At 39.9% G+C, this 13766-nt stretch overlaps 2 protein-coding genes across 7 annotated transcripts in view; one reads left to right on the forward strand and one right to left on the reverse strand.

Annotated features, from left to right (window-relative positions):
• bcl9l (bcl9 like) overlaps positions 1 to 9310 on the forward strand; it is a 55298-nt gene extending 45988 nt beyond the window's left edge. For 3 of the 6 annotated variants that reach the window (XM_082182853.1, XM_082182856.1, XM_082182855.1), the window contains 5 exons: positions 3666 to 3852; positions 4154 to 4238; positions 4635 to 7053; positions 7545 to 7802; positions 7979 to 9310. In XM_082182853.1, coding sequence (XP_082038979.1) covers positions 3666 to 3852; positions 4154 to 4238; positions 4635 to 7053; positions 7545 to 7802; positions 7979 to 9201 — 4172 coding nt within the window. In that variant the 3' untranslated portion in view covers positions 9202 to 9310. Of the gene's footprint in view, positions 1 to 3665; positions 3853 to 4153; positions 4239 to 4634; positions 7054 to 7544; positions 7803 to 7975 lie in introns of all 6 variants that reach the window. The other 3 variants (XM_082182852.1, XM_082182851.1, XM_082182854.1) reach the window with 1 other exon arrangement.
• Positions 9311 to 9782: 472 nt separating this feature from the next.
• Positions 9783 to 13131, reverse strand: cxcr5 (chemokine (C-X-C motif) receptor 5). Its single transcript, XM_082183068.1, has 3 exons — positions 12988 to 13131; positions 10885 to 12201; positions 9783 to 10517 (listed from the first exon to the last, which is right to left on the reverse strand). Exons 1-2 carry the CDS (start codon positions 13018 to 13020, stop codon positions 11125 to 11127), a joined length of 1110 nt encoding a protein of 369 aa, XP_082039194.1. The 5' UTR covers positions 13021 to 13131; the 3' UTR covers positions 9783 to 10517; positions 10885 to 11124.
• Between the last annotated feature and the right edge of the window lie 635 nt (positions 13132 to 13766).

Here is a 13766-nt window from a genome sequence, read left to right on the forward strand (position 1 = left end):
CATTAAAACTAGTAATGTTTCCAAACTTCTGACCGGTACTGAATATGTATATATATATATATTACACAAGAATAATTACATGACTACTTAAAATACACATCATTTAGATCTTGGCCAACTGTCAGATGTTAAAACAGTCATTCCTTTTCCACTGCAACACCTCACATTAAACTGTGTGTATTTGTGTCTGCGAGCATGGCTGTGCATCTGTCAGTTGGTGACCACAAGCCTGGAGTGTGTGTGTGTGTGTGTGTGTGTACCCTGCGCTACCTGCTATTCTGTGCAGAGTAGAGCTGAGAAAGAGCCATTTGAAGACAAAAAATTGAATTAAAAACAAAATGAAAAACAAACAGCCATAGTAATGGTTATGTATGACACTACCATTTTTATGCCACTAAAAATGACCGTACCAAAAGGGAAAAAAAGTTATGGCAACGCTTTATTTTAGTGTCTTTGTTACACATATTACATGTACTTATAACAATAACAAATTATGCATAATTACATGCAACTAACCCTAAACCAAACCCTTATCCTAACCTTAAACCCATAGTAAGTACATGTTATTAATTAATATTACTTAGTACTTAAATGTATAATTAAAATGTAATAAGGACACCCTTAAAAAAAAAGTGTAACCAAAGTTATATATAAAATGCAGCAGTGTGTAATGTATCATATCAAAGATGCGGGAATCAAAACATGCTGAGTTTATCTATGCTGACGCACTGTGGTGAAAATCAAGTTTTGAATGTTGTTTAAATGTCTGTGTGGTGTTTTTAAATATGCTTTAAGACAAACCATTTGAATAACACTGCTATAGTAACTACATGCAACATGTGTAACAAGGACACTGTAAAATAAATTGTTACCTCTTTTTCTTTTGATTTTGGGGTCAAATATGACCAGGGCACGTTCCTCTCAGGACTTCAAGACTTAGCCAAACCGCTTCTCAACAAAGACGATGTGAAAGTTGTGAAAGAGGCATACTATACTGTATGAAGACTTTTTCACATAATAAACAAACAACAACAACAAAAAACAAAACAGAAATAAGTGTCTTAAAGGGATACTCCACTTTTTTTTGGAAATAGGCTCATTTTACAACTCCCCCAGAGTTAAACAGTTGAGTTTTACCGTTTTCGAATCCATTCAGCCGAACTCCGGGTCTGGCGGTACCACTTTTAGCATAGCTTAGCATAGATCATTGAATCGGACAAGACCATTAGCATCTCTCTCAAAAAAATGACCAAAAAGTTTCGATATTTTTCCTATTTAAAACTTGACTCTTCTGTAGTTACATCGTGTACTAAGACCGACGGAAAATGTAAAGTTGCGATTTTCTAGGCTGATATGGCTAGGAACTATACTCTCATTCCTGCGTAATAATCAAGAAACTTTGCTGCCGTATCATGAGTGCAGCAGGCGTAATGATATGACGCAGCGCCTGAAAATAGTCCCCAGCTCAGTAACTTCCAACGTGACCGGGACTAAGTTTGTCTAACGTATTAGACCTATTTTCAGGCGCTGCGTCATATCATTACGCCTGCTGGACTCATGATACGGCAGCAAAGTTTCTTGATTATTACGCAGGAATGAGAATATAGTTCCTAGCCATATCAGCCTAGAAAATCGCAACTTTACATTTTCCGTCGGTCTTAGTACACAATGTAACTACAGAAGAGTCAAGTTTTAAATAGGAAAAATATCGAAGCTCTTTGGTCATTTTTTTGAGAGAGATGCTAACGGTCTTGTCCGATTCAATGATCTATGCTAAGCTATGCTAAAAGTGGTACCGCCAGACCTGGAGTTCGGCTGAATGGATTCGGAAACGGTAAACTCAACTGTTTAACTCTGGGGGAGTTGTAAAATGAGCCTATTTCCAAAAAAAGTGGAGTATCCCTTTAAAGGTATAGCTCAACCTAAAAAAGGAAAAGAAAGTTCTGTCATCATTTACAGACCCTCATGTCTATGAAGTCTAATTCTGTACGACTTTCCCTTTTCTGTGGAACACAAAAGAGAAGTGTTGGTGATTGACAGTCATTGTACAGTATGGGAAAAAAAGACGCAATGAAAGTGAATGGTAACAGAGGCTGTGATACTTAATGCCTCAATCTCCTTTTTTCGTTTTGGAGCGATATTCGTTGAAATATCTATTAAAAATTCTGTCATGACAGCCACAATTGGCATATAGTTATTCAAATGACAACAAACTTCTATAATGTGCTTTTATATATTATATTTTTCTACACCATTGAGTTTACCCACCTTTCCAAAGTTGTTTTTAGCTTAAGATAAACTATTAATAAACTAGTATGTATTTGTAGGATGTATTATTAATTTCGTTGTATACTATTCATTTCGTTGAAAACAAGTATACAATAACAATAAAGGTATTCAGTTAAATTTAGTATGCTTTTTAAGACATTTATCAACCACAGTTTATAATGCCATTTGTATCTGGCAAAGTAAATTAGATATTATAAATTAAAAAGTGGAATGTTGACATTATAATGTGAACTTGCCATTTAATAGCACGCAAGGTATGATATTGAGCTTTCAGAGCTATTGTCCCCTCTTGTGAAGTAAGCTCAGCTTCCCTTATCTGTGTAAAGACACGTGACTGAAGGTGTGTCGTGAAACATTACCTGCACAAGGGCAACATAACACCACTAACATGCTCGGTGTTGCCCTTTAAGAAAAATGTCCAGCTCTGTAACCTTGACCTTGCCTGAATCATATCAGAATTTGAAAGACATTAGAATGAATCGAATTGTCCTAATATTTTGTGTGCTGTAACTTCTGTTCACAAATTTACCACTATATTTCCATTAATTTCTTGTGACATTCATGTGACAGAACATGGCCTATTTTGTACAAATCTTCAGTGTTTCATATCTGCCCACATAAATTCGTGACGTAAATGCTTAGCTATCAGACGTTCATAATGGAACTGAAGCTCTGGGAAGTTTTCTGTGGGATTTAGCTCCTCCTTGTGGTTTTCTGGAATATGTTTTTATTTTTTGTAGTAATCTGTTTTTGGATTGACATCTTTATAGTTGCAATTTTTTTTTTTAGAAAGGGTTATAATATATGCTAACAATGAAGAAATATATGGTATTAATATGGTAATCATTCAGTACTGTGGTACCATGTATTATTATCTGATACAATCACATACTGATGCCATCATGGAACTCCTTCACTGAGCTTTTTTGTAAAAGTAGACTCTATGAGCGGTAATGCATACAAGATACTGATATAATAAACCAGTGAGTCTGAAACTTTTCAGATTGTGTAACAATTAGCAATCACAAGCATCATATTTTCACCTAAACACTAACAGCCAGAGTTATAATCTTTATTTTTCAACTATAAAAATGAGTGCTACAAAAACTACAAAATCACTTGTATCAGACAATATTCTGATATTTTTCATATTTATTTATTATTAATATTTAAATCATAATAAATAAATAATAATTCATATTTATTTCAGAAATAAGAATTATTATTGCTTCTTACCTTTTCTTAAAAAGATAGTTGGGCACGGACATTTACAAGTGACTCAATTTGTTTGCTGAGTTAATTATTTGTTTGACTCATACACCTTTTATTTTTTATCTTTCTTCTATCCTTCTCTTTCTTTTTCAACACTTGCTCAGGTGAGCATGTTATGTGTCCCAGTCAGGGCCACTCTGTTTCATCGGCCACAGGCCATGTTAGTGATCCAGGAGGTCCAGGATTAGGTCCAGGATTAGGTTCTGGCCATGGACCCAGTATTCGCACAGATCTGCATCCTCGACCCCCTCAGCAAGTAGTGTATGTCTTCACCACCAGCCTAGCCAACAGGTCAGTATGACTGCTTTTTTTCTGTCCTAATAGACCCTGCAGCTTGAAAGTCTCATTTTTAAATGAACAAATGGGATATTTACCATAAATTGCCATGTTTAAGCCGGAAATGTTTGAGAAAGCCACAACAAAGGAGCTTATATGCACGTAATAACGTAGCAGACAATTTTCCACCACACTCTTGTGACGGATATAGGAGTGTGCTTTTACAAGCAATTGTCACATGACTGAATAGAAAACTATGCAAATAATAGGAAAACAATTATTTTGTTGTTAAACAAACGATTCTATTTTTCTGCAGCGCTGCAGAAGCAGTGATGCATGGCCATACAGACTCTATCCTCTTGTATCATCAGCAGAATGTCCCTCGTACTAAGCTGGACCAGGTCTGTCTTTACATATAGACATATAGTGTACATACATGACTGCATATTTTTGTTATGTTAGATTATAAAATGTGATTAAGCTATATGGGTTTGTTTATGTTTGTAATCATGATCCATATGTATATGCTCTTGAAATGCAAAGTAGAGTGGAAAAAATGTATCATAACACCTACACTTGCAGGTGCTGCATGGCGTGAACAATTGTATTTGTTTAAATGGCTATTGAAACCACAATGCTCATCTTTGTTCCTGTTTCGATGAGAAACAGTAGAGTTGAAGTCTGTTGTGATGTATTGAGCTGAGACTAATGATGGCATTAACAGCACCCCCACCCCTGTCCTTCTTTCTTATCCTGTTTTTTTCTCCTTTTTTTCTTCTTTTTTTTCTTCTGAGCAGTCTACTGGTGTTGGAAAACTCACCAACCTAACGGAGATCAGCTCTAGTCACAGTCCACCCATTGGCACACCCAAATCCCAAAGTGGTACACCCCGGCCAGCTTCCGTTGGTGGAGTTGTGGGAGGACACCTTCCTGGCACCAGTACTCCTTCTTCCACAGGCCATCCAGACAGTGAGCCAGCCCAAACCCACAGAGGAGGAGGAACATCAAGCAGCAACAGCCGCTCTGCAGTTCATTCACTGGGCCCAGGAAGTTCAGGTCCACAGTCTGCAGGGGTTTCAGGAACAGAAGGAGTGGACAGACCAGGTACAATTCCCCACCATGGTGCAGGTGTGTCTCCTTCCTCAAGTCCCTCTGCTTTATCTGTTCTCCGTCAGAGTGAACTGGCCCAACGTGGAGGGCCAGGAAACACAGATGGCCTCTCTAAGGAGCAGCTGGAACATCGTGAACGCTCTTTGCAGACTCTTCGAGACATTGAGAGGTTGCTTCTCCGTAGTGGAGCCGGTGCTGGCCATGAAGAACCAAGAGGTCCTAATGGCAATCCTAATGGCACTAATGTCAACAACAATAATAGTAATGATGGGGGTAGAGGTTTAGAAGATGGTGAGAATGGTGGAGGGAATGCTGGTGTTTGCCATAGCAACAATGCTAGTATGCCCCATGTCAGTGTAATGAAAAAGTATGAGGAGCCATTACAGTCCATCATCTCACAGACACAAAATCTTGGTGGCCCTGGATTGGATGACTCGCTGATGGGCCCACACCATAGTATGCCACCACATTCCCACCACCTCTCCTCACCCTCAGGGTTAGACATGGGGCCCCTTCTTGGACCTGAGGGTGTAACACCAGAGCAGCTAGCTTGGAGGAAGCTACAAGAAGAGTACTACCAGGAGAAAAGGCGGCAACACGAGATTAACCCCCACCAACATCCCCAGCATTTCCGCATGATCCCAGAAATGGGCATGCCTGGGGGACCTCCAATGCTAATGAGGGGCCCCCCACCACCATATCACAGTAAACCTGTTGATCAACAGTGGGGGCCAGGGCCAATGGTAGCGGGTGGAATGGGAGGGAATTCACGAATAATGGACATGCATCAGGAAGGTCCGCGAGGGCCAAGGTTTCTTGGACAGATGCGAGGTCCTTCAGGTGGGGGGGTTTACACAGAAAGCCCTGGAGGAGTTCTAGGTATCGAGGGGTTGGGGCCTCAGAGACCTCCAAGGCCAGGCATGGGTTGGTTAGAGGAAATGCCTCCAAACATGGGTGGTGGAGGCCCATTTCATGGGTGCTATCCTCCAGGGGGTCCTGGGGGACCTCCCCAGCACTTTCAAGGTGATTTGGATCGCCCTATGACACGGGAAGAGATGTTCCGCAGACTCCATAGATTAGACATGCAGCAAATATCCAGACAGCAGCAGCAGCAGGCAGGGCTTGGAGGCCCTAGGATGATAGATAACTCTGGGGGACCAGGCTTTCCCAATCCTGGAATGGGAGGAGGCCCACCCTCCCGTGGCGATCCAATGGACTTTCCTGGTTCTCGGACTATAATGGGCTCTCCTATTGGTGGAGTAGGCAGTGATGGTGGCCCCACAATGAGAGACATAGTTGACTCTCCTTTAGGGGGTAACCTCAATATAAATATGGGCATGAATATGAATCCACAGCAGCAGCAGTTGTTGGCTCAGAAGCTGAGGGGAGGTCCTGGAATTGGCGGACAGCTTGGAGAGATGTTGAACCCTGAAGACATTTCCCGCATTAGGGCTTCACAGAATGGCCGGGGTAGTTCTAACAAAGGAATGATCCCTGGGCAAGATGGACCTCTTCAATACCCCAATCAGAGCTCCTTTCCTGGTAGTCAAGGTGAAGGCTTATACATGCAGCAGCAATGCTCTGATATGTTTGGACCAGACCAGCCAGGTCCTCCCCACATGAGCAGCACCTCAAGACTTAGTCACATTCCCATAAACTCTGGCTCAAGGGGTACAGACCTTGGTGCCCGACACCCTCCTGACCTACCCATTAGTGTTAACCCAATGGGTTCCCCAGCTATACCGCCATCTCACCAGCTTAAATCGCCTTCTCTTAGCCAGGAGCCATCACCCCTCATGCCTTCACCCTCTGCAGCAGGCCTGAAATCACCCAGCCAGTTACCACAGAGTGGTCCATCTCACCCTCCTCTACCAGCAGCCTCTGGGGCTGGAACACCTTCTTCCACCTCTATCAAGTCCCCCCAGGTAATAGGCCCTTCTCTTGGTCTTCGCTCACCATCTGGCTCCCCTGGACACCTTAAATCTCCAACCATGCCTGTTGCTTCACCTGGCTGGACTGCCTCACCCAAGACTGCTATGCCTAGCCCTGGAGGGCCTCCTAGTGTCAAGGTTGCAGGCAATGGAGGGAGCAGCTCCACTGATACAGGTAAAAAAAAAAATCTTAGAAATATGAATAAAAATGATTAAAAAAATGTGTGCACATCAGAAACCAAAACCAAATTGGGCTCAGGTGCAGGACAACAAAACCGCAACAAATTAACAAAGAAAATAGATGTCCACACACTGAAATTGCAGCTCCAAACAGTGCAATTTTTCAACCAGCCAGATCTTCATCAGGCACAATACCATTGTGGACTGAGACTCAATTCTTGATAAGCACAGGTGATAACAAAGATTGGAAACACACAGAGAGTCATGTGACAATTGATTAGACACACACATGTGACAAAGAAAAAATACAAACTTGAAATTCTTTAAAAGTTGCACTTTTTGGTAAGACTCTTTGGAGCTGCAATTTCAGTGTGTGGACATCTATTTTCTTTGTTCATTCATAGAAATATGATTTTTTAATTTTTTTTATATTTATGCTCTTTTACATGATTTACATGTCTTCCACCATTTGTTTGTTTACATTAGGTATGTCCCTACCACCTAGGAGTTCCAACTCAACCCCCATCAGTCAGCCTACCAACTCTATCAATCCTAGCATGCCTTTCACATCCTCACCAGATGCCCCTCCCTCCCAGAATCCTCTATCCCTTATAATGTCTCAAATGTCAAAGTATGCCATGCCTAGCTCCACTCCGCTCTACCATGACGCCATCAAAACAATCGCTACATCAGATGATGAGATGCTACCTGATAGACCCCTCCTACCTGGAATCAACATGTCAGGTACAGATTTTACATTTGATCACCTGTTTTAGAATCCAGAACTCAATGCATCATGGAAATTATACTATAATAAACGTTTGATGCCCATTTATATTATTTTACCTTTTCAATTGCTTTCTGTCTTTATTAGAGAAGTTATTCATTAAAATCATTACATGTTATCTCTTTTTCAGTAGGCAACATGGGAAATCACCAGTCTACACAGATGCTCCTCTCCTCGCAGGGTTCAATGGGACCTCACAGTGGTCCGCAAAGTCCAATGGGAATGGTTCTCCAAGGAGGCCCGCAGCTATCCCATGATCCCACAGGACCTATGCTCCCATCCCCTAACCCTATGGGAATACCAGGAATGACCTCAGCAATAATGGGAGGTGGACCTCCAGATGGAATAGGGCCCTGTAATGTTTCCCCAATGCACCCCCAAAACCAGATGGGAGGATTCCCTCGTATGCAGGGACCTCTTCACTCCCCTATTGGTGGTATGGGGCAGCAGTATCCCCAGCGTCCTGATGAGGTCTTACCACCCCAACAGATGCATCTTCTAAGTAAAGGCATGTCTCACCAGCGGCCTCCTCACCAACCAGACACTTTTACATCAATGTCCATGGGTGATGGTCCAGACCTAAGTGAGGTCATCAGGCCCTCGCATACAGGCATTCCTGAGTTTGATCTTTCCCGTATCATTCCTGCGGACAAGCCCAGCAGCACCCTACAGTACTTCCCCAAGAGTGAAGCCATGTCCCATCCGCAGCAAAATCCTCACCAGGGCCAACCGCCTCCACAGGCTTCTTCTGCTCAACTGCTCAAACAGCTCTCTTCATCTGGACCTCCCCATAGCAACATCCCCTCCTCCAACCCCCATATTGCTAACCTACAGAATATGATGGCTGAGCAACAGTTGCCCCTACACCCTTCACACTCACATTGTGGGATGCGCCAAGGTATGGGCATGCCTCAGATTGGCTCCAGGGGCATGGGATCAGGAGGTGGGATGGGGCCCATATGCCACCCAGGGCACATGATGGGCAGGACAGGCATGTCTCCTCAACAGCAGCTTCAGCAACAACACCACCATCAGCAACAGCAGGCCATGATGGCCAATAACCTCTTACAACACCCGTCCCACCCTCCCCGTGGCATGCTGTCTCCACAGCAGCACCCTCATAATCTTATGGCTCAGCAGAATCTGATGATGATGCAGGCTAAGCAACGGGGCATGGCTCTCCCTGGGGAGCACTTTGGCCAGCAGGGTGCCCTCATGTCCCCCCAAGGACCTATGATGGGACCTCCACATTCACAGTCTGGCATGATGGGCCCCCAGAGTCTTAGACAACGGAGCATGTCACTGGACAGCCCATTGGGCTACGTGCCTGGAAGTATGGCCAACATGCCCTTTTAAACTAGCTTATCTGTAATACTGTAAAAACCTTGTTTCTTAATGGCTATTTCTCATTTGGATGTTTTTATTGCCTTTGACTAACTGTGGCAATAAAATGCTAAAAACTTTGGTTTAAGTAACAATCTCTTGATGCTGAAGATAACATTGGGAGAAAATGCAACTGTTGAGGGTTATCATAACAGTTAAGTAAAATCTGAAGCCATTTTTTAAGATATTTGTAAAATATGTAAATTTGAGATCAGTGTGTTTGATTGCAAAGGTTAAAGGAAAAAAGCCTCTGGGTTTCTATGTTCTAATTACATTCTGGCTACCAAACTGTTGTGGAAGGTAATATATAAATATCTATATATAGATATAATATATATATATACAGTATATATATATATATATAGTTGCTGTAAATAATATGCAATTTGTGCTTGTTTGCAACTGTTCTGTATACTGTGTTTTATTAGAAATCTAATAACAAATATGAAAAAAAAAAAAAAAAATCTGTTCAGCTACTTTGTGTTTGCCTTCTTTGATGTGTTTAAGGGGACATTTTGACCGACGATCACATTACAAAAAAATTCAAGACACCATTAGATCACTCTTTTATTTCCAGTTATTTGTTACAGAACAATTGATCTCATATTTAATAATAATCCATTCAAAACACAATGCAAAGCATTATAGCAGTTTAGGGATGATGCTCTGTTTTGCTTAATGAAATTCATTCTTTGACTAACAGATTGTCCCCATTTATATGATTTCATACACTCACATATGTACTTTCAGTCATGTTTCCAGTCATTGGCTCAGTGATCTGTAAATCTCAAATCTGTAAAGCTCATAGCTGGCAAGGCGAGACACTACAGGCAAAAACAGTGTTTTCATGCATCTGTCAATTTTGAGATTTTGGGCTTTTTGGCTTTTCATAAAGTGTTTTTTCAGACTAGTGGAAAGAACTGTATCTTTTTTAGAGCACTTTATCTGTTTGCGTCTGTAGATTTCAATTGCAGTATATATATTTAAAGGCCATTTTCTCAAAATGAGTTTTTCCTCCTACATTGAGCCAGAAATCTCCACTTCAGTAGCACTTACACCAAACTTTAGTTTTATTCTTATCCATAGTCTTATAAGGCTTTTACAGAGGGGTTTGTTCATATATAATTTTCCTGATTTTATACAACATTTTATTCCTAAAAAAAAAGGGGTAAAAAGTTATTTATTTCTGGCTGTTGACAGTATTTTCTGATTTATGGAGTGATAAAAGAGAGCTATCCAAAATCCCCTCAGTTAAAACCTTTGACTCTGATATATATATATCTGTAAAGCTCATAGCTGGCAAGGCGAGACACTACAGGCAAAAACAGTGTTTTCATGCATCTGTCAATTTTGAGATTTTGGGCTTTTTGGCTTTTCATAAAGTGTTTTTTCAGACTAGTGGAAAGAACTGTATCTTTTTTAGAGCACTTTATCTGTTTGCGTCTGTAGATTTCAATTGCAGTATATATATTTAAAGGCCATTTTCTCAAAATGAGTTTTTCCTCCTACATTGAGCCAGAAATTCTTGTTTCATGTTTTATATATATATATATATATATATATATAAAATTCTTGTTTCATGTTTTATATATATATATATATATATATATATATATATATATATATATATATATATATATATATAAAACATGAAACAAGAATTTTGAGCCTGGTTTTATCCAATGCATATTTAATTAGATAAAGCCTTGTTTGCATATTTAAACATAACATTTCAGTAAACTTGTAATACAATTTTTGTTGTTGTTGCAATTATTAATGTAATCAACTGGGGAAGTATGGTGATATCTATTCGTTTTTTTTTTTGTTTTTTTTTACCTATTAAAGGTTCCATTTTCTTGCCAGAAAAACAATAATTACAAAAACGCTCAGCTGCTTTTAAATGTATTGGTTGCTTGTTGTGGTAGTAACGGCCTCTGTGACCGACATCCTGTTAAGACTTTTTCTTTGCAGACCTGACAGGCATACACGCAGACACTTTGTTTTTGCTAGCAAATGCAGGAGGTCTCTTCGGAAACGGACCCCTATGAAGGCGTACAGGATTGGATTCAGACAACAATGGGAAAAACCAATGCTCTGCGTCACTATCAGCGCCCGTTCCAGTGAGGCTTTACTATGGCAGCTCCGCTCAGGCATAACCTCCAAAACCACCAGGGTATCCATGAATACGGTGATGTTATACGGCAGCCAACACAGGCAGAAAACCAATGTAACCAGTAGGGCCAAGCGAATTGCTCCCTGTTTCTCCAGACTTCTCTGGCTTTGGCAAAGAGTGATGATTATAGAAGTGTAGCAGTACCCCATGATCACCAGAGGCAGGATGAAGCACAGTAGGTGTGTGAGAAAGCGGCTGACCAACATCCAGTTGTTTGCATGTATGCCATGGTTGTTGTAAGAACAAGAGAACCTGGTAGAGTTGTTCTCTTCCTCCACGGATAGGAACACCATGTTGGGAATGGTCACAGATAGGCAGATGAGCCAGAGCAGCGCACAGGTGAGGTGAACGGTCCTAGGCCGACGGGCCTGGAGACTGGGGATGGCGTGCACAATGGCGAGGTAGCGATCGAAGCCGATGCATCCCAAAAGCAAACTCCCACACACCAGGTTGAGGCGATTAATGAGGCCCACTAGCTTGCACAGAAAGTTTCCAAAAGGCCACCCGCTTACTCCTTGAGTTACCGCGAATGGAAGAGTGAAGAGGAGGAGCAGGTCAGCCAGGGCCAGATGTAGCAGATAGATCTCTGTGATGCGCAGGTTTCTCCGCCGTTTTAGCAGAACTGTCAAGAGGAGACCATTTCCAGTTAAGCCCAGGAGAAACACCACACCATAGACAAGGGGTTGGAACACGGTGTGAAACAGATGCAGTGGGTTATTTTCGTTGCGACAGGTGTACTGGTCGACTTCATCAGGTCCTTCTGTCACATTTGGATAATCAAATTCCTCATAATTCTGAAACTACACATTGCAGTAATGTCAACGATTGACTTGCAAGTTGCAATATTTAAAGATGCCTTCCAAAAAAGATCTAAATAATTTTTTATATATATAATTTGAATCATTAAAGCTTTTTGCTTAATCATTTGAAATGTATTTATTATTAAAATGTTAGTTTTAGACCTTCATTTGATTACCACCGTTTTTGATACATTTCTAAATCAAATCCAGAATTAAAACAGACAACAAAGACTTTCATTTATGCATTTAGCAAATGTTTTTATCCAAAGTGATAGGACCTTATTGTTAATAGGGCCTTAGGGGGCCTTTAAAAAAAAGAAAAAGAAAAAAGTTAGCTGCATAAAGCAAAGCAGTTTTATATCCACCTGTGGCGTTTACAGGAAGCTATTTAAAGGAAGTCTCACTTCCTTTTTTATGTCCGTATTTGAAAATAAAATAAATGGAAATAATTATTAATAATACAATTAATAATAATAATAATAAACAGTAATAGTAGCAAAAAAAGTAGTTATGACAAATTAAATGATTCATGGGAAAACATCTAGGAAATATTTATTGTGGAGATGTAAACTGATCATTTTGTATCTATAATACCAATAATAATAATAATAACAAATTGATCAGGCTGTTATTAAAAAAACTTTTTTTTCTCAAAATGTACAAATCAGTTCAATATTTTTTCTAATTGATAGAGCTTGTTTTGATTCCACAGGATGTGAATTAAATCAGTGATGACTACCATTCTGTAATTTCCTAAAAATGCATTGAGAGTTTAGAAATACTCACATCCAAAGTGACTTTGTGTGTTATTTGTTCCATATTTGTCCTGATGTGGATGACAATACTATTTTCTCAGAAATGTGTGTCCTCGTCCACTCCGGGTGATAAAACCTCTGATCAACGACCCGTGATTTGTGCTCAGAATGTCAAGACACGCCTCTTTAAAATGTACCTCCTCAAGACCTCAAACTTACCTTATTTGAATTCTTTAGAAAAAAACAATTAAGCCCACACATTTCCTTTATAGAACAACACATCCCCCACTCTCCTGCAATTCAGTCAGATTTATTCAGTATCGGCATACACACTACCCTAAATAAATATACTAAAATCTATTTGAAATACATTTATTTTGTATACAGTTACATATATAAATACCCTGCAACTGTACTTTACTAAATTAGTTTACTTAAAGTCTGCTATTGGAACAATTAATTTTGTATTTAATGCACTTTAGTTATCCGGAAATAGTGCTGAGGTCCAACTACAGATATTCTTAAGTAGGCCTATAGTTGATTGTGCTAAAGTGGAACTATTGCAAGTATATAGGTACACTTTAATTATGTTGCATTTAAATTTTATACTATCCTTACTAATATTGATATTAAACACATAGGCTTATTATTAATAAATAATAGTAATCAATAATAAAGTAATCAAATCAAATCAAATTAAGAAATGTGCATTGGGAAATAAAGAAAAACTCCAAATAAAGTTTATTTATAATATTTATATCAGTAAGTCTCAGGCAATATGCCAGTAAATATATCAATGGGTTTGTAGTT

Source organism: Leuciscus leuciscus, assembly GCF_965113295.1.
Source record: "Leuciscus leuciscus genome assembly, chromosome: 10".
Classification (NCBI taxonomy): domain Eukaryota; kingdom Metazoa; phylum Chordata; class Actinopteri; order Cypriniformes; family Leuciscidae; genus Leuciscus; species Leuciscus leuciscus.

Bases quoted from the DNA above. Each gene is read 5' to 3' on its own strand.
- cxcr5 (XM_082183068.1), bottom strand. From the start codon at position 13,020: ATGGAACAAATAACACACAAAGTCACTTTGGAT. The intron at 12,202-12,987 runs GTGAGTATTTCT...TGCAATGTGTAG, and splicing joins CACACAAAGTCACTTTGGAT to TTTCAGAATTATGAGGAATT.